Source organism: Brachyistius frenatus, unplaced genomic scaffold (assembly GCF_029030835.1).
Source record: "Brachyistius frenatus isolate BFR_SWC_R1_liver_20210118 unplaced genomic scaffold, ASM2903083v1 Contig_51, whole genome shotgun sequence".
NCBI lineage: Eukaryota > Metazoa > Chordata > Actinopteri > Embiotocidae > Brachyistius > Brachyistius frenatus.
In genome coordinates, this window is record NW_027210650.1 from 2,329,490 (window position 1) to 2,350,956 (window position 21,467).

General features: G+C 41.9%; 2 protein-coding genes across 4 annotated transcripts in view; both read right to left on the reverse strand.

Moving 5' to 3' along the window:
- kif19 (kinesin family member 19) overlaps positions 1–14,572 on the reverse strand; it is a 35,584-nt gene extending 21,012 nt beyond the window's left edge. For both annotated transcript variants that reach the window (XM_069704655.1, XM_069704656.1), the window contains exons 1-2: positions 14,042–14,572; positions 12,023–12,103 (exon numbers count right to left, since the gene is read on the reverse strand). In XM_069704655.1, the coding sequence (XP_069560756.1) occupies positions 12,023–12,103; positions 14,042–14,080 (120 nt within the window). In that variant the 5' untranslated portion in view covers positions 14,081–14,572. The remainder of the gene's footprint in view (positions 1–12,022; positions 12,104–14,041) is intronic.
- A 1,463-nt stretch (positions 14,573–16,035) lies between these two features.
- ttyh2 (tweety family member 2) overlaps positions 16,036–21,467 on the reverse strand; it is a 54,670-nt gene continuing 49,238 nt past the window's right edge. Inside the window, exons 10-15 of one of the 2 annotated variants that reach the window (XM_069704669.1) lie at positions 21,360–21,452; positions 20,818–20,960; positions 19,633–19,818; positions 19,455–19,533; positions 18,324–18,350; positions 16,036–17,209 (exon numbers count right to left, since the gene is read on the reverse strand). In XM_069704669.1, the coding sequence (XP_069560770.1) occupies positions 17,129–17,209; positions 18,324–18,350; positions 19,455–19,533; positions 19,633–19,818; positions 20,818–20,960; positions 21,360–21,452 (609 nt within the window). In that variant the 3' untranslated portion in view covers positions 16,036–17,128. The remainder of the gene's footprint in view (positions 17,210–18,323; positions 18,351–19,454; positions 19,534–19,632; positions 19,819–20,817; positions 20,961–21,359; positions 21,453–21,467) is intronic. The other variant, XM_069704670.1, reaches the window with a different exon arrangement.

Consider the following 21,467-nt stretch of genomic DNA (forward strand, 5'->3'; position numbering starts at 1 on the left):
GTGCTCCAACCACATCATGCAGCCACAAGCAGGATCTGTCAAACACACATCAGCTGATCAAAATGCCCGCTGGGAGGAAAGCTGACCAGTTCATCTCTCTTATTAGCTGAAATTATGAATCCAGGGGGCTTAAAACTGGAGACAGAACCGTTCTCCTGACCAAACTCGTAAAATACAGAAAACGGACTGCTTCTGGGGTCACTGTTCGTGTACAAAGATGGCGGCCGTAGCCGTAGCTGTGATACTGAGCAAAGACTAAGGCATAAAAACACACCACCTATTTGTTAATTTGCCAACGTATCTGTTTTTCCTAACCCTCCTCTTTGACACGAATGGGCCAGAAGCCAGAAGAGCTGCACAAAGTAAAAAAGAATGCAATTTCCTGGTCGACAGCCTCCGTAAACGTGGTGTCAGTTTGATCAGTTTTAATCATGCCGTCGCCGCTGTCACAATGGACATCACCTGCTACAAGCACTTCTCATTTGAACGCTGGGCGTGACTCGGTTTAACCCGACCCCAGGGGCTGGCAAAACAAAATGGACCGAGCGTGAATTTACACACTGCGGCTATGACAAAAAAAAAAAAAAAAAAAAAAAAAAAAAAAAAAAGAGGCTCCTAAAATATTTATACCCTCACAAGGATCAGCCGAAGTCAAACAACAGCTTGCTTATGCTGCGACATGAACCCAATTAGCGTGATGGAGTTGTCTAAACACCATGAAAAGCAGCGGGGTGTGATGGAGCACCGCCGCCCGGTGGCTTCATCGGCTGATGGGATTTCTGACCACCAGGACCTGCTGCTCTGCTCAGCAGGGTTGACTTGGTTGGCCCATATCACTGATTATAGCACAGCGAGCTCCCACCGCAGATCCATAATTCAAAGCCTGGATGTGGTGCAGTTTCACAAGCCAGCCAGCCATCCGCGGTTGGTTCGCCCTGCCTCCCTCCACCGTCGAGTGCCAAGTGGCAAACGCTGCCAAGGCACGCAACAAAAAGTCAGCAGGTTGTGTAGACATCAACCTCTTTTATGGACACTTGTTCGTTACACCGAAATAATGGCTGCGGTCACTAAGAAAATGACAAAAAGAGACATTTGAAATCTCATAAGAAGGACCTATATTGTATTTTCACCCATGTTGTGGGAACACGCTTGGCTGAACACAAAGCAGTTTTCATGTCTTGCAAGAGTCAAGAATATTTTTCTCAATCTGGTCTCATTGCCAGCAGTGAAACTGGACAGAAATTGAAAAAAATGTTGTATCTCGTGAAGCATTTCAAGTGTTATTTTCAAGAGGACCTGCCACTTAAAAAGATGAAAGCAGCAGCTACAAACAAGAAAATATTATATAAAAAAAAAAAAAAAAGAAACCCTAAGAAGCCAAAATTATTGTCAAAAAGACCGGTTGACCGCAGCAGTTGTAGCAGCTGGAGAAAGACTATTTTAAACAAAAAGGTGCAGACGGGGGTCTGCATTGGAGCGATAGAGTCAAACCATCAAACCAACTGTACACAGTAGTGTCACCTTTTATTGTTTACATTCGTGTCTGGTCTTTATTGCTCCGGCTTCAAAGGTCAAAAGGTGACGTCCTTTATTATCGAGCTCAAAGGGTTGTCCATGCATGGACTGGAAAGATTAAGAGGAGTGCTTTTTGTCCGTGTGTCATATCTGAGGTGGATGTCCATCCCTGCATCTCATTTCTCCCCCAACACAGCAACCTCATTTTAACTCACATGGCCGAGTGAAATCGTGGTTACCATGGAAGCCTGTCTCCAATGCATTTTCAACTGCGTTTTATAATTCTGGCTGATGGCTATAAATTATTTTAATGCTTGAAACTATGTACAATTTTAAAAAGCTCCACTTGGAACTAAATCACCTGACAGTAAAGTGGAATGTATGAGAAAGAAAAATAGCAAGGACCACTAGGGGCTGGCTCGAAAAAAAATAAAAAAATAAACTTCTCTCATTAAATACAAAGTCAATAATTTTTTTCCAATAGTCATTACAATGTCATTTGCTAAAAATCACTCCTGATCAGTGTTCTGGTGGTTCTTTTGATAATAATTCCATTATGAATTAGATATTACGCCTCAAAGAGAGGTGTTTGGGGGCTATGATTGACATGCCTGGGGTGCAGTCAGGTTTCTGGTAAAGGTGGGTGGGCATAGAGTCTCTTAGTCTTAAGGTTCTCAGTCAGATCAAATCAAATCCAGCCTTTGCTCCTCCCCAGCTTGTCTAAATTTAGTCATTTTGGTCCAAAATATATACTGTACCGTATATATATATATATATATATATATATATATATATATATATATATATATATATATATATATATATATATATATATATATATATATATGGTTTGTTGTATATAATATATATAGATATTTAATGTACTGTATATATACTGTATGTACTGTGCATTTTATATTTTATATTTTTTATTTTATTGCTTTTCTATTATATTATTCTATTCTATTATTATTTTATTCTATTGTTTCTATTATTGCTCCTGTATGTATGCTGCTGTGGCGAAAAAAATTTCCCCTCGGGGATTAATAAAGTATATACCTACCTACCTACCTACCTACCAAAAACCGAGATGGTGACGACCAAAACGCCAGACTCGAAGCTGCGAAACAGCAGTTCACAAAAGCATTGGGTAACATGATGAAACTAGTTTTCACTAATGGGGGTCACTCACAATGTGGAGGCACTCGGAGCCCGACACATTTATAGAAAAATAGTCTTGAAAGGGTAAAAAAATATGCTCAGTGTGAGTGTAACCAGCTGGAGTGATTGAAATAGGAGTGTATCTGTTCCTTCAGATGAGACACACAACTGAAAAATATGTCTGAAATGCCCTCTGCAATAGAGCTGCTAGAATTTTTGTAGTCTTTTAGTGTCTCCCGCTGACTTACAATGAGTCATCGGCACAAAAAGAAAGACCACCTGCGCTGAGGGCTTGAATACTCTCCTTTCATTTTCAACCAGATATCCATCTGTAATATAAAAAAAAACCCGCCTCATGGCATCCATCATAATGTGACAGAAGAGTGTGTATTTGTGTGTACGCTTGCTCTCTCGCTATGAATTTCACTCCATTTCCTTCCAGTATCTGTAGGTTACACAATGACAATGGCAGAGTAGTTTAACAATGTAATCTACAGCAAAGAACAAAGAGTAAAAAAGAAAGCAATCAGGTCTAAGCGGTGACCTTTACGGGGCAACCTTTCAAGCTGCTCTTTCAGAAACGCAACCAAAGCTTTGGAAAATCCAACGGGCACAATTGCAGCTGGTTATCTGATCGAAACCCTCAGCGCTGCCCTCTGCCCCCCAACAATGCTACTGTATATCCAGTTTCAGGGGCTCACCATGATTGGAGGTGTGTGTTGGATCGCCGTGTACCTGATACAGCGAGCCAGGTCGCAAGGTCCGCTCTTCTTTTGACGTTATATAAGACGTCTGGCCGTGGCAACCGAAGGCCAGATCGGTACAGTCGAGAGGAGGGTCGCTGTAATTCTGACTCAGACAGTGATTAATAAATGCAACAGGACTCCTGGCCTTCTGCTCGACAGAATAATAGATCTCGAGTGCTCTTCTTTTTTTCCTTTCTTTCTTTATCTACGTTTCCTCCCTTGCCTCAACATTACTGTCTCGAGGGCATCTAACGCAGACTTATTCTTGAATGGCAAAAGCACAGATGATCACAATGGATAAGACGAATAAATCAATTTGTCATCGAAGAAAGCAAATTCTCAGAGCCTTCAGATCACAATTAAGTGCGAGGATGCGGATGATGCATTAAAGATATTCGTTGTTAAAAAAAAAAAAGAAAAAAAAAGCTAAATAAAGTTAGAGCATCCAAACCACAACCTCATCACCTTTTCTTTTGTTCCTTCCAGACTGACAAAAGGCTGTCCATCAAAAAATCCACCCCACCTGCTTGGCAGGGGTAATCAGGTTGATTGGTATCATCACAAACAACAAGTATCCAAGGGTGCACCGACAGGGAGGAAGATTGGGATTTGGGATGCCAGAGACAGGCGTTGGCTGCTAGTTACTAAAGGTCAGAGGTAAACTTGAGGCCAGGGGCAGGAGGTCGGCTATCACACACACACACACACACACACACACACACACACACACACACACACACACACACACACACACACACACACACACACACACACACACACACACACACAGAGACTGAGGCAATCGAAGATGCCAGATGAACGGCCGTAGTGGAAAATTCACTTGGACTCACGCGTGTCCACGTTCAAACTACTGTATCCTTTGCGGTGGATATTTACTGAACTCTACAAGGCAAATTGTAAATATGCAACATTCCTCTATTAAATATTCAAAATATAAAATAAGACACCAAAATTGAGGTTGAGGATTAAAAGAAAGGAAGTCATCATTCATCGTATTCAGGTGTCTTAAAAGCAGGAGAACACTCTTGCTCGGCAACCGACGCAAAAGTTGTATGCTTATAATTGTCATGATTATCATTATTAATATGATTTCTCATAATTATATGACTCCTCTGTCAGCTATGATAGATTGAAAGCAGAAAAGCGGCATAAAAAAAAAAACCCCAACCCCACAACAACCGTTGCTACGTAATGACCTTTGGAAGATCTTTTCGGATGGAGGCAGCAGGAAGCTGCGCAAGGATCCCTTTAGCGCGGTGTCAAGTTAACTTCACACCCGTGTTCACACGTAATGACAGTAATAGCAAATTGGTCCTCGACAGCACGCCATTTCCAGCCTTTTAGTCCATTTTGCTTCCAACAGATGACAGAAAGGGAGACGCTGTCAGTGTAAAAGCACAAAAGCAGCCATTACCGTTGTCGAGTGGCTTCGAGTCTCTCGCAGCTACACACACACACACACACACACACACACACACACACACACACACACACACACACACACACACACACACACACACACACACACACACACAATGGACTTTCAAAAATACACCGTACTCCCTTTGTGAAAGATGAAAGACAAATCCTATGTATTAAAGTAATGAGACGAAAATAAGTAAGACAGTTTGTATATGGTTGTGAAAAATGCATGGGTGAGATACAAGCATAACATCCCGATATTTTGAATGGCAATATCGTATTGACACATGGTGCCGAGTGTTGATATTCTATCATGTGAATAAAGAAATAAATTAGTCAAGCCCTTGTAACGGGTTTTTTTTATGACAGTGTTTGTCAGCCTGTTTCCTTACCCTTCGGGGACTTTATTTGAAAATAGGTAATAAATTACAGAACAGCAGAACATTTTTAAAATCGAGATGATATCGTATCTGGTGATTCCCATCCTTGATTAAAAAAAATAAATAAAATATGCCTAACTGGAAATTTGTAGTTTGTGTTGTGAGGTATTGACAACTATTAGTCCCAACGTATCACCTTCACGTGTGATGATTCTCCGGCCAGATTTGAAGTCGTTACAAAAGTCCTGTTTTCCATGTCGAGTTATGGATGTTATTGCAAACGTGTGTGTTCGATGGTTCAGAGGGCTACAAGATATAATTAAGTTAATGTTGATAAAAGTAGTAATTTATTCATGTTAGCACGCATGTTTGCGGTGTTAGCGTGCGTTTCCGTGAAGACTCAAGCTTTGTCGGATCTGTCACCCAGCTACGGGATAAGGTTGGGTCAGACTGGTCCATGCGTAGGTACTGTGCGTAAACATTTTAAGATCCAGGGTAGACAGGGGATGTTTTTCCTTGTAACTCTTGAGCTGTAATTGTTCCACTAATCAGTCTGACCCATTAGCTTTTTTTGTAATTGAGCAATCCCTGCCTGTCACCCAATAATGATGTCCCATCCACGGCCCTGCGGCCGGCCTGCTCTTCCTGCTCGTGTCGGACGTATCAGGTGGACACAAAGGAAGCGGGGGAACATTGTGCTCCTGGTTCTGTTACATAGACCAGATCGCTCATACTGTATGAACGGGGCAGACTGCTCATAATTTAATCTTTCCCTCAAAAATGGAAGAAAAAAAAAAAGCATGTTATGCTTGCATAATATGTGACATAATAAGTTGATAATGTTACCGTAGACGCCCTTTCGGTAATTATTTCCTTTTTGTGCCCACCCTGTGACCTGAATAATGACCACTGGATGCCTGAGGACACAGCGTGGTGCAAACAACTCACACCTGAATGTCTTTATTATGTAGCAGTAAACTTGCATACCATTTTTTATTTAATCAAATGCATAATAATTCCTAGATGTCTCCAGGTCCTTATTACGTGAGTAGTTAAAGCTGCTCAGAAGAGCTAAAAGCACGGCCACTCAAGCGTCTAGTCTCCTTCAGGGGCTGCTCAGGGCGAGCTGCCACGCCCCGCCCTCTCGAGAAGATCACGAGTGGTAGAGCATTGAGAGGGATCACGAACAACGCTCGCAAACATGCACAGACCCACCCACAACGGCCCATGTGGTCAAAGAGACTCGGGAGAGCGGCGGGGATCAGAGAGAGGTGGAGATGGAGGAAACAAGGAAAGCGAAGATTATCCACTTCCCAGAAACAGATAGTATTTGGGTTGACTTACTAACCCAGCTTTGCATAGAAGTAGGACGAACGTCTGTGATGCGACTCAAAATAAAACCCCGTGTGCTCGTCGTTGATCTCCGCGGGGGGGGGGGGGGGTTCGCTTCACGTCTCGTTCCTGGCTCTGCGTCTGTGTGTGGAGGTTAAATCGTCACGGCTAGAAAGGACACGGCTGTTTGTACTTCCTTTCCCTCTCTTGTCCAGCTGAGAAGCTATTCAAACACCCGGCCTCGTAAAAAAAAAAAAAAAAAAAAAAAAAAAAAGGCTCCACATAGACAAAGCGTGCCCTTTTTTCTAGTTTTTCCAGCATTTCAACTCCGAGACTATTATCGCAATGAGCTGTTTTAGAGAGAACATTTCCATCATTCCCGACTCTCCTTCAACCTCAGGGCTACAGTAAACACTCTGCAAATGACATATACCTTGCTGTATTTGCCCAAAGGAGTTTAGTTTTGATTAATGTCAGGATTGCTACCTGAACTTTAGCACAACCTTTTCACTACCAGTCGGCACTCGATTTCCCCGCTGTGGGATTCATAAAGTCGAATCTTATCTGTATTCAACAGAGTCAGAATTGGATAGTGTTTGGAGTGCAAAGCTTTTAGTTTTCTTGTTTTTTTGCTGAATCGGGCAAACGGTGGAGCCTATAAGTCGAAGGCACTTTGAATCTCTTTTCACTGAGAGTCCAGCGTGGTGGCTGTCGGAAACTCTACACCGAGCACTTGAGGTGAGGTGCATTGTGCTCCGCAAAGGCAGAAGATTTGCCAATTCATGGCCCACTGTAATCAAGTAGACTTGTGCTTAGACCACGCTGAATGCTGCGTATTGTTTTAAAGGACTTGATCTTTACAAAGAAAATGAAAAATGTTCCGTTTGCCTCCTGGCTGACATCCTCTCTCTCTCTCGGGGATCAGAATGACTCACCAGCCCCTGAAGGTTGTTTTATTTTTCAGTCTCTGCTCCTCCTGCTGTTATGAAGAAAGGCTTTTTAAAGTGCTCTATTATCTGCACACAGCAGAATTCACACTCAAACGATGACCGTGAAATGCCAGCATCAATACGTCGTATCACTGTGTGCTACTGGATATTTATTGCTGCTGCACTTTCAGTCGTGATCACACTGACAAGCCACCAGATGTCCCACTGAAGAATGTATTCATCACAGCCAATTAAAAAACAACAACAACAAAACCTCCGGAGTTTTCGGGGACGTCATCCCACGACTGTTTTCCTTATTCCTCAGGACAGTCGTACTGTCCTACATGTCCGAGGGACAGGGATAAAAAAACACAAAAACAAACAATGGCCCTGACCTTGTCTAGGTGTCTCCATGGCGACGAGGCCTCACCATAAAGCATTCCCCACTGTGCGCTCCCGACAGGCCGGCCTTGCCGAAGACACGCTGAACAAGTGAGGGGGCTAAGTGAGACAAATCCTGCAGGATGTAAACACTCAGTTCTACTAACAGCATATTTACGTATTTATTTACGCATGAAAAGCATTTACAGACATGCAAACATTATTGTACAGACTTTAGCATTGCCGGCTCGGACTCTAAAACTGATTTTGTTTCGGAATAAGGAATCTGCATGCTTATAAGTGGATTCGTTTAAATGTATCATAACTAAAAAAAAAAAAGTTATTCTGTAGTGTAGAACTTCTTCTGATGAGTTCTAATGATCTTACCTAATGTACCATGTGTAAGTACAGCCCGCAAGGCCACAACAGTCTTTTGTATGTCAAGTGGGATAAAATGGTCGTCTAAAGTGTCTCATGGAGGCGAGGTTGAGCGACCATCCTTTATCTCTTAGGGGCTAAACATAGCTTTACTGTTAGCCTCTTAGCGAGGAACCTCCCACCGCTCTCGGTGTTTTACTCTAAAGAGGGATGGTCCATATGGTCGGATCTGTTCGTTCTTAGGCATGAGGCGTTCAGAGTGTAAACACGAACACTTTGTTTTCACATCAATTTACCAAGATGTTTACCAGAGAAGCTTGAAGCAAAGGGATTGTTTCGATTGGAGTAAACTGGCTCCAGTTTGCTCTGAACAGCCACAAACAGAAGAAAGACTACGTGGCACAAAAACATCAACGTATAGATAAAAAGTCACAGTTAAGGGAATATTAATGTACAGTAAGCTAGATAGTAAAAGTAAATGGGTTTGAGTAAAATCAATTATTTTTTAAGCCCACTAGCCGAAGCAGACAAGCTTTTAAAATGATGTTCTACCGTTCAGGGGAACTGTCAACTATCAGGAGGCCATTAAACATCTCTGAAGAGCCTTAAAAATAGTTTGAGACCAGTTAGCCTTAATTTTTGTATTAATGTCTCATTATCCTCGTTTGATAATACAGCTATAAGCAAGGACAAACATATTGAGGTGCAGTGTTCATGTTTGCCTGTTCTTCATCTTTTGAAATTGATCCTCCTCAATTTCACAATTCAATCATTTATTTTCGATTTCAAAACAGCCTCTGGTCTGCCTTGTTGTTCTTTTGTCCCTTAAACAGTTTAGGATGTGATTCTCACTGTCCAACACCGTCCAAGGCAACACTGGTCGGTCTGGTTTCTTAATTTCCTCAACTTGCGTCGTTAGGAAGCCGCCAGCTACACTTTGTCTCCTGCACCGATCCATTTGCCACCACAAAAATACAACTTAGCAGCTTAGATATACTAAAGCACAACATATTGTTGCATGTAGTTTGAGAGAAATACATGATTCTTTCAATATCTCATTCAGAAATCCACCTCACTGCAAATTTGACCCGTGTACGACTCACTCAAGGACCAGAGAGGCACACTGAGCGCGACAATGCGGGGAGGTGGTCCTCGAGAGGCAGCGGCCGCATCGCTGGAGGCGGTCGGCGGGGGAAAGAGTAAACCAGAGAGAAAGAGAGCAGGTGGCAGAGGGCTTAACCTGACCTAAAACCCATCAAATGAGCTCATCTCCCCGGGGCTTAGCCAGCTTCGAATTGTCTGCTCTGTCAGGACAGCCAGATCTGGGTACCCCCCCCACCCCACCCCACCCGCAGTCGGCCAAGTCAGCCGCCAGCGCCCTGCTAATCTGTCTGAGTACTACCTGTGGGCCATATGGTCTCCGCCGTGTCCCACAGTCTTGAGTAGTTGCAAAGAGACAGTGGGTGGAGGGGATTTGAGGTCTCATTTGAATACCTGGATATATCTCTCTGTGCGTGGCGACGGCAGCGGGAGTGACAGCTACATTTAAACAGTTTCAACCCTAGCATGCAACATAATCTCACTGCATCCCTGCATTGGTGTGACCTACCTCACTAAAGCCCCTCCATTCATGTCCTGGCAAAAAGCAGACTGCCACAATCCCACTGTCTCAATAACAAGTGTGCTTTGAAAGCTGCACTAATCCTTTGTTTTGAACATGCCCGAGTGAACCTCATATAACCTCATATGGACCATAGAGTGTATCTGCAATGCTCTCTTGGGACATAACACACTGCAGACTGAGGTGTTCTTGGAAAAAAAAATCTATATAAATTGAAGAGGAAACACATAAAAACATGTTTTGTCGTTGAGGTGTGGCAGAGGTAGGGACAATAACAAAGCCCTGTTATGGTAGCTGTGTCAGCACCACATCTTCCTTCCTGGTGTTGCGCTCTAATCCCCTGAGTACAAGCCTATTCTAATGATGTCATGACAGACAGAAGAGTTGATATTGTCCTTAAGACTTGGTGTAATTGAATTACATCCGAGAAGACAAACAAAGAAGTCCGATCAAAGCGCTACGGATTAGAAGGGTTCTCGAGGAAAATCCTTCAAACAGGAGAAAACACAATCACAACCTCACGAGTGTAATGTTTCCCTTCCCGTCACTGTCATCATATCGAGGCAAATTATGCATCAGCCGGTGCTGCTGTTTCTGTCGAGGCTTTGTATCAGTGAAGACAAGCTGCCTGCAGACGCCTCATTCAGCCCACGCAGCGAGCGAGGAGACACCTCAGAAAGTTCCCAGTCACGACGCTCATTATCATTTGCACTGCCTTCATCCTCATTGCACATCCTGCTAAATGGTCTCCAAGAGGGACTAGTTGAAAAGCGAAAGCCTGATGGTAAATGTGGTCCTCACGGAGCTTGTACTTACAGTCTGCCCTTCTCATGTGGGAAGTCACATGGTAGCAACCTCATTAAATACAATGCACGTTGGTCATGCTCTGAGGACGAGAGCCTCAGAGAGAAGGAAAAAAACACCTCTGCTGTATAACAACAATTAAAAAAAAAAAAAATCTTATCTGCTGCAATAATTACTTTCAACATTCAAGTTTCAATTGTCATTTATTGAAAAGACACAACACCAGTTGTTTGTTGTTGTGCGCAGCGATGGCCAAGCTCACCAATCTGCATTGTGTTTGGTCAGAAACATTCCTGTTGTGGTTTACTCTAATGGAAAATACAATTAGCACAATAGTTCCCTTCAAAGCTGTTTGCTTGCCAAATAAATGAGAACGCCATCTCAGATTGGTTCGGGGGGAAAAAAAAGAAAGAAAAGAAACAAGACCACAGTGGGAGTGAACATAGTCAAAAGCACAAGGCAATTAGTGACGTTGTTGTTTACATACGTCAACACATTAGAAGATTTAGAGCATGTTTAATTGTCTGGTGTATCATAGAAAATACAGCGGTAAATAACTATTATCTTTGTTACCCATGAATCTACTGATTATTTATAACAAAGTCTGTAATGGAGGCAGGATGTTTTACAGTTTATTGTGTGCACTGAAACATATACACCAACTCTGATTGGCCGGGCTCTACTATTCGATAAAGTTGAAGAGTTGCATTGTGGGTAACATAAGTGGTCTTGACAAGGAAGAAGAATGCATCGGATAAAAAAATTAAACTCTAATTCTGCTGCATCATATTTGTCCCCTGTGAGTCTGGTATAGGAGTATAATGCAGATTAGTAGAGTTTAAATGACATCATTATTAGATAAACCCGTATATGAAATAATTACTACTTGCTGGCCGATTTTAACACTGTTATTATTCTAGTCAGACAGTCAGAGAAAAGAATGAACTACCATCAGCATGAATGTTTTATATTAGACGTGTTCCACAGCCCTGCAGCTGCTGATGTCCAATTAAACCCCGGGCGCCTGCTGTGGTGAGGCTTTGAGTGGTTTGCTTCTGGAAGAATTTCCTTTCTATCATTTGTTAGAAAGGTCACTCTGTGTTACAGGTCTCAGTCATCCTGCATTCAACTGCAAATGAAATGTGACATTTGAGCTTTACAAATGAGTTGTTTTGTTTAAAAAAAAAAAAAAAAAAAAAGAGTTGCTAGCCTCAGGTCCCCTGCAGATACCTTATCTGTGCAGCCTCACGACAGGCAGGGAGGGAGGCGGGGGAGGGGGTGGGGGATGTGAAACGACAGCCCTTTGCCCACACGAGCACGTAAACAGCTCACCTGGTCGTCCACTCTGTGGGCCACAATCGTGGCCGCCTCCTCCTGCTCAGCATCGCTGAGCGGGCGGATCCTCAAGGCAACCTGCGGCACACAGAGCGAACAGGCGTTATCCTCAAATTGAATCAACATGGAGATAATATTACATCTACTGGCGTTAATGATTAGAACATGAACTGAACGACATTGACAGCAGATAAAAGTGCTTCACCCTCCTATTTACGAAGGATCCGGAGTTATAATTTAATGTACGTCGCTTCGACTTTGCTGTGGGCCGAATGAAAGTGTGGCACAGGAGAAAAGTCTGTCTTGTCACGTGCAGCATACAGTGTGTGAGAATCCCTCTGTTCTCCCGACTCTGCTGATTTTAAACATTTCATTCATTTGGCACATAATGAAAGCCGATCAGGCTTCTGTGGGAGTCGGGGGCTCCTCTGGAGTTTGCGCAGTTTTGCAAAATAATCTCTGAAGATCTCATCAGGATTATCTTGGTTTAAGATCTGAGACAGCAAAATGTTAATAGAAAGCCTGCACTGCCAAAACAGACAATATGAAAGATGTTGTCATAGAGCCAGGTGGGGGAAGATATAATACATAACTGCATTGCATTAGGGGAGGTGTAAAAAAAAAAAAAGGACATCTTTCCTTAATTGTCTCCGTGAAGGAGTTGCAGTTCAAAATCTGAAAGAGCATCAAACACAGACACTAACATTTAGTATATCAGTGGTGTAAACTAAACCCTCCGGTCCTTTTTCCATGTAAATTTAGAAGATGATCCTCATTTACACGTTTTTCTCTTCCCACAGCCCAAACACGCAGTTTATAAATCAACTGGAAACCCAGCATTGCTTTTACATCGAACTATATATTTACCACGGTCTTCTGTATGTGTGTTACTTCTGTGGCAGACCGGAAGTGTAGCCTGCCTTCTGCCCGGTGCATGCTGGGATAGCTTACATACCACCAGCACCTTGAATATGTCGACAAACAGAGAAACAGCTGGATGGATAAATTTACTGACTAATTTAGCTGCTCGGTTCAGTCCTAATCACTTCACATCCTGATAAATGTCGATCTCTCGTGCACAAAGTAAGAAACAAATTTAGTGAAGACATTTTCCTACCTTCAGCAAAGCTCACTTAAAGTGAAACAGACACGCTTAGTTCAACAGGGTAAATTATAAACAGTGGGTGGCACTCAGCAGGTACAAAACAACTAAATGAGAGGCGCATTGTGTTATCATTAGCTGCATTCAAAGTCATACTGCTGTTTGTCTGCATAATTTATTTCCGTGAAAACATTGAGAGGTCAGTGGAAAAGCTTTTAATGTGAATACAATGAGCAGCAGATGTGTCATTAAATCAAGAACAAGGATATAACCAACAGGCATAAGCAAGTAGTAAGAAATGTGCAGCCGCTTTTTGGCCATATTGGTGTTTTTTTTTTTTTAATAATACTGATCCACCTCAGCTTCACGAAGGCACCAAACGGGGGATAAAAAAAAAAAGCCCCTCCGTCTGTCAGCAACCTGCAGAAGGTGTATTACATGGTGGACAAGAGAGGCCAGGCAACTGAAACAGACACTTCAATAATTCAGGTATGGGCTGCAAAACACTGTGCAGCGGGTGTAAAGGAAAAATGAACATTTAACACCAACGGATGATGCTGAAATTAATTAAAAAAAAAAAGAAACTGCTAAAATAAATTAAAAAAATCACAGAAAAATGCACCTCCAATTTTATTGTTAGATAATTAGTTAATATGTTTTAGCTCATACAATATAAAGTTTTCCAGTACAACACCGCCTTTTATCGTCTAAATAATTCAATTGTATTCCTATATTTCATTCAGTGTTAACATAAATGGGACAATACAGGCATTTTTTATTTATTTTTTTATTTTTAGCAAAAAATGGTTTAAATGTTTTTTTTCCTGACCACGAGCAGCCAGTGAAAGTAAAGAGGAAACTGGCAGCTCAGGTTGTATCAAGGAATTGAAAAACAAGATTGAGGGTGAACTCACAGTTAATTGATGGTCCTTTGACTCCACCGTGTCCTTCATGTTCACTTTTGGTTCCGGCAGAGAAGGACAACGAGCATCAGCAGCACCCGGGGTCCTGGACCGTCCTGCTCCCCGTCGGTACCTGCATGCCACCGGGACCACCTGCAGCCACCACCGCTTCAGCAACTGGTGGACTCAGCTGCCGCACGAGCGCCTCCTCCTCCTCCTCCTCCTCCTCGTCCTCTTCTTCTGGACAGCTACCACCGGAGCTAACCACCTCTCTCCGGCTGTGCGAGTACCAGCCGAGCCGCCCCTACTCTGTTTTTTTTTTTTGGTTTCCTTCTCTGAGTCCTTCAAAGTGCGTCGACGCTGCGCTGCTCCCCCGGTGGAAACACGACAGAAAAATAAAGTGGAAAAACCTGAAGAGAGCGGCAGGTAGAAGCAGCAGCGGCAGCGGCAGCAGCAGCAGCCCACCTGCTGCGGTCACTTCCTTGTGTGCGCCTCGCGGCTCCTCTCCGCTGCCCTGCTGCTGTTGTGGGTTCGTGTGCGCGTGTGTTTTTGTGAGTGTGCGCGTGTGTTGTCCCGAGAGATCCGGTACTATCAAGTCAGCTACTGTAAACAATAGCAGCCTACTTCCGATTATAAAATAAAACCCTATAGTCGGGGATTTTTTTTTTTTTTTTCCATTTACAAAATAAATTGCCAAAAAATACATGGCTTGATTTCAGTCAATTTTATATATATATATATTTTTTTAATTATTATATTCTTCTCAAACTGTGTAAAGCAAACACAAACATAGCCCAAATTATACGTGTTTCACCTTCTAAAGTGCTACCTATCATCCAAAACAAAAACAAAAACAAATCCCAGTATACTGTAGTTTACAGGATTAGCTCTTGTAGTTACAGTGTAGTTACAGCCCCAGTTTCTGCCCCTCATTAACCCACTTTCTTTAAGATGAACTGGTTTTAAAACTCCTACTGTCACTCTCAAATGTGTCTCGACAACCCACAGACTAATCTAGACATCTGAGATGAAAAAAAATAGTCAGTCCAATTAACAATGAAAACATATTTCTACAAATTATGTATCTGTTTCCAATCAAAACAAAGACGACAGCCATGTCTTGAAAGACAACTCAGGTAAATAAATGGATTAAAAATAATTCAGTGGACAGAATACTTTTATACAGACGGTTTCAAGGGTTTCACAGGATTGTAGAGAAGCTTTCAGAATAGTGGTATAATATGTATTTGATCTCCTGGGTTTTTTAGGGAATAAACTTTCAGAGAAACCTTCAGTCAGCTCTGTGACTTGAATGTGTGCTGCCACATTAGTGGCACTAACTGAGGCTGCAGTTAATAGTTTCACCTTCTGCTGCAGTATGCTGACATCTGCTGGTAAACAATCTAAATGACCTTTTTAATGCAAGCTTGGCCACATGGTCAAATTCAAAAATAGAAAATAATTGTGTTTGTAGGGATAAATAAATACAATTGATTTTTTTTTTTTTGCTGTATATTTCTATATTGCTGTGTATATTTGTAGTATGTGTACACATCCTTGGACAATAAAGCTGAGGCTACAAATTCTAATGCTTCACACACATCTAGAACTAGACAGCACAGAAGATCTATACAGTCACCGCAGTTTTAAGGCGAACAGCCAAGATTAGTGTCATCAATTAGGTATCTGACCGAATGTGAAATATGCTCAAAATAATACTGCTGCAAAAATTAAAAAAAAAAGCCATTTGGTCACTGATAATTGCTTTAAGTGCACTGTATATTTTTTAAATCATGTGAGATAAACTGCAGAATTTGGAGACAAGATATTACAATGTCTGGTTTGAATTATTATTATGTTCAGCAGGTTGCATTATAAGATATTCAGAGACTGAGTGTATTTTAAGGATTAGTACAGGCTAAAAGAATTGTGCTTTCACTTCATTGTACCCTTAAAAAAAAAAAACCAAGGCAAACACTTAACAACAAAATGAGAAACTCATCAAATTGTACTCAAAGCTGGTTTATTCAACTCACAACTTGACCCTGAAGTTCGGAGTCTCACACACAAAATTAAGCACCACTCTCAGTGCCTGAACAGTGTAACATGCAGAAAGAAACAACACAATAAAAGTATTAATAAATGGCACTGCATGTATTAAATCCTCTACAGAAAAATACTGTTAGTCAGTACAAAGTTGAACTGTTTGGATGTTTTGATGAAAATAATTACCTGATTATTCTCATTAATCATAGTCAGAGCAGAACAGCTTCCCATGTCATGGCAGAAGTGACAACTTCATCGTGTTAGTTGGTTTAGATACTCAGAGAGCATGAATTAATGGCCCTTTAGAAGATACAAAACAAAAAATAGTGACAAAATGTGACATTGCCACACAAAACTAGAAAAAATATGTATAAAAATGGCACACTGTTTAAACAAAATCTGAAAAAGACAAGAGTCTGTTATTGTACAACGTATTTACAGAAGCCGTGGTCTCAGGGAGTTTCGTCTCCGGAGATTTTTTTGTAAAACGTAAAGCTTCACTTGCAGATGTGTTTTTGTGTGCGAGAATGTAAATAAATTATACGTTGACCTGCGGCTGTGTGTGCTGCCAGTGCTGGGTTTGTGCTTCACAAATATCAAGCATGAAGCATAATGCACGGAGAACAATACGGCATGTTCACGTCAGCTTTTTGTGTTCACATTTTTCTCTTTGAAGACCTGAACGTAAGCTGTCACAACAGGCAAATCTCTTTTTTTAAATGTCTTTTTTTTTCTTTTTTTTTTTTTATCGTACTGGGAAACACTTTCAGTTTTTAACATGTTTTAAAAGTTTGTGTCAGATTTAGAGGAGGTTAAGATCGACAGCGGGTGCCACAAATGTTTAGCAGGTTCTCCGAACGAAGGACAGAAACGAGGGTAAAACACAGAGAGAACAGCACCGATATCGCTCCACCGTCCTTTCACCGCCCAGGCCCGAGTCCGGGACCGACCAGATGTTGCACTCTGTCCTCTGTGATGCTTCTGACAGCCACACAACTCCCGTCCCGTCGAGGCTGTGCGACGCTGCTTCCCTCCTCGGGCACGTACAGAAGTCTATGCTTGGAAGTCGTTTCCAAAGTGTCTACTCTGCTCCTCGGTCATGGACAGGTAGGTGGCCCTCATAGTGGGGGAGTACTGTGGAGGAAAGACCAACACAGAGACACAACACGGAGGCTATTACAAGCCTGTTCCGGGAGCTCATGGTGGAAGTTTCACAGGTATTTACTGAACCTTATAAGCCAGTTATAATGACATAAAGTGGGGAAAAGGGGGCTTAAAGGAGTAGTCTGTGAAAAATCTATCTTTTGAGAATCAAATTCTCGCCTCACAGGTGGCTCTGAAACATCGGCTTTGCAGAGATCGGCGGCTGTAGTAAGCTTAGATTCACTGCAGCTATAATGGATTATAATGGAGAACCACGGTCATACAAAAATAATAAAATGTTTGTTGAGACTTTTCAAACTCCTGCACAATAATCCACTTGTCTGCAGTTTATCTGTACACTCGTTACGTCCCAGGAGACACATATTAAACACTAAATGCTGATTTAAAGTTTTGTTCTCATTTTCGTAAGATGAAATAGCTTCTGATTTCAATCACAATTTGCCAGAATGGAATTGTTATCAAAAGAATTCAAACAATAATTGTAACCTCTGTGGATCTAAGCTGACTACAGTTGCCATCCTCAGCAAAGGAGCATGCTGCAAACTTTTACAAGCCGCCAGTCATGCCTTCAGCGGCTGAATATTTGACGCTAAAGAGATCGATTTTCAGAGGTGTATTCCTTTAAATTGGACATACTCGACTAACCCGGTACAAAAATAAGAGATCTAACCTGCATTTTTTTTTTCAAAGTAAGCAATCCCTTAATCTTTAAATTAGCTGCTATCAAACATGATTCCTGCTGAAGAAAACTTTGCTCTATAGAGTTGAATGATTGGAGCAAGACTGCATGCACAGGGGGAGGGAGGGGAGGGGGTGCTAACTGTGAGGACATCCAGAAACTACAGTACCACCCTGTGAACACCAGGGGCAGAAAACACTCTCGCTAAGTAAAATAAATGAGGACGACAGGTTGTGGGTTTTAAAAGCCATGCTAAAAAAAAAAAATAAATAAATAATAAAAACAACAGGAAAAAAAACTGCACAGGAACCGAAGTGACGTTGAAGGAGAGAGAGGGAACAGACGGAGATGCAACAGAGGAAAAAGAGAGGGAGGTCACCCTGAGGAAGAGTAGAAAAGACTTACTCGATTTCTATACTGCTGAGAGTATATCTCCAAAAGTTGATAAAAAAAACAAAACAGGAGGGAATATAGAAATGAAAGATAACAAACGAACATACACACGACAAACAAACAAACAAAAAAAAATATATAAAAGAAGCTGTTAGCTGAAGACGACTGCATGGCGCTGCACATTTGTAGTCATGAGGGTTTTTAGTTATGCAATACGTGCTGGTATTAATTAGGAGAAGAAAAGTCATAAAGCAGAGAACATCACATTTTCTGTTCATTGTCCAGCTGGAACTCCATACTGAAGGTTAATTTTTATGATCAATGACATAACTTGTATTAAAACTGCAATGTCATTAAAATGAGAAAAGATTCACTTTTGTATCAGTTTTGTGGATTTTAAACTTCTACACACATCAACAAAAAAAAATTAAATTTATCAGAAATGAAATAGATATTTAAGATGTATTTCTCTCATAAATGTCAACATAAAAATGACAAAACAGTAGATTAAATACCCGCAAAATGCATTTAACCGATGCATTTCACCACACTTGTCGTTACGACGCTGTGCCCGATGAAAATTTGATTCAAAATGTTTCTATTTTTATCTGTGACATAACAGCAGGAAAATAGCCCAGCAAGGGGTGAAATAATTCAGCGAGGAAGAGGAACCCCGTGTGTCAACAGAGCTTATGGGTTAAGACCCATGTCGCTCTCCTCCTGGGAGTTTGGCTTGAGAGAGGCTAAATGATGTTCTATTCATATTAAATATTAACTCCATTACTTCTCCCCTGCTTGCTTTGGGACTGTAAGTCTGCCTCCTGTGAATTATGGACAGAAGAAAAAAGGCACAGTGTGTAACGAAGTGCGTGTCTCATTATTACTATTGAGATTCCTTTAAAAAAAAGAAAAAAAAAGTATATTTAATCAAAGAGAGGTTGTTAAATATGGCTTAAAGCTTTGAATGATGTCAAGGTGAAATTTCAGAAAGGAAATGAGTCACTGAGTGAAAATATGAATGAAATTATTAGCAGTTATCTGTGAGAAAAATCCATTTCCTGTTCTTTCAAGGCTAAATGTGGTGCGCTAGCAGAGAGGGAAATGACTTCATAGGAAAGACTTGGCCTCTGGGACCCAACGTACCGAGGGGGGCGGAGAGCCTCGTCCAATCAGAGGCACATTCTCGTACCTCGGATTTCCCCCGAAAAGGGCCGTCTGGTTCCTGGGAAGAAAGAAAGGGGTGACTCAGACGATGGGAGGAATTAATTAAATTTGCGCATTAAAATTGGGTCCGCCCTCCACTTTGCCTCCTCTCACTCACATGTACTCAGACATGGGGGCGTTGGTGAGCGCCGGGGCGGGCGGGTGCAGGCTGCTCTGGCTGCCCACGCTGCTGCTGTAGCTGCAGAAGCTGTGCATGTTGGTGTGGTTGGGGATCTGAGAGCCTATCCTCCGCGCCCGCGGGTTGAACGGGTCCTCCTCGTCGATGTCGTCGTAATCTCGCTCCCTAGACACGGAGCGGAAAAAAAAAAAAAGGATTAAGCTTCGTTTTCCATCTTCAGTGTCACCGTGTGTTTCTTTGGTACAATATGAATATCAGCTTACAGGTACTTGGAATTCTTATGGGCAGATGTGATCACTTTGTGTTACTTCACTTCATCTAAATGAGATTTAACAGGTGCTGATGAGCATTCACTAGCTGCGCTGTCAGGAAATCAAATCCAGATATTCACATTGTCAAAGATATCATGCGAGTTTTGTTGTTTATCACTTAGAAAAAAAGTTTCCTTCTTCATAGTTTATATCTCAAGTGTTATTTGAAAAGGAGGATTTTAAAAACTGTCACTTTTCAAGACTGTAAAACTACGTGATGATAATGGAACAGACAAATAAAAAAAAAAAAAGAAAATGACTCCTGTAAGAAAGTTTCCATTTGCGGTTTGAGTACAAAAGTAGTTTAAAAGCGATGCCTCCCAGAAAAACAGCAAATGAATGAAAAACTAGAAATGACCTTGAAACATCCAAAATCAGTAGTATGGTGCTTTAAATGAACAAACAATGATGTTTAAAAGATGATAAGATGACAGTTAACCCTCCCGTTGTCCTTGGGTCAAAATGACCCGCAGCTGTGTTCAACCAAGTTCTATTTTATTTTCATATTTTCTGGGATCATTGGTGACAAGGAGGCTGTGAGGGTTTCTTTAAAGAATGATGACCAATGATCCCAAAAAAATATAGAAGTAAAATAGAACTTGGTTGAACACAGCTGCGGGTCATTTTGAACCAAGGACAACGGGAGGGTTAATACAGATATTTATCACATAGAGAATCCATTTTGCAGCCAAACACCTTTCACTCGCACTCGTCTGGGTACCTGTACAATACAAATACATTCACACTCATGCATTGGCCGGCTCAGACAGTACAGTATGTGACGCTCAGACTGGAGCAGGAAGAGAAAATGAGGACGCTCAGGCAGGCAGACGAGCCCCGAGAACGAACTGACCTGCAGGCAATTTGTCTCCAAGCCCTGGGAATGGCACACAGCATCACAGTGAAGGCACAGGATGCCAGGACGGAGAAGAGGCAGAGGTACAGCACACCCTCCACCCCGTCGTAGCACACCCCTACCATTGAATCCAGGTAGTCCTATAAAGAGGTCAAACGCAGAACGTAAATACAAAGAAAACAGAAAACGGACGAACAGTGTGCTCGTTAAGTCTTTCCCTTAGACAGACAAAATGAGCCAAAGATGAAAAAGCACTTAGAGCATCGGTGTGTGTGTAAAACATATTCTTCATTCATGTATTTCACATTCAGTGTGACATTCGATTTCATTTCGTGCACGAGTCGGGAAACCAAACTAACACGCAAGAAAAAAACCGGCTCGGAAAAGTCATTAAATTAGAAAATCTTTCTGTTGTGCCTCTCTCTGCTCGGTTCCCAGTTCCACTTTCATTTTCTAGTGCTGAAATCCAGCATGGCCACTTACTCTCAAGTTGACCTAGTTGTGCTGCTGTGATGCCAATTAGGGTGCAGTGAACAAACCTTGTTGAGTCCCCTGCAGTCCAGCAGGGCGGTCAGCTGGTGCAGACTGGCCTCCGAGGAGTTGAGCAGATGCTGGATACCCAGCAGGTCTCTCTGCGGAGAGGGTCA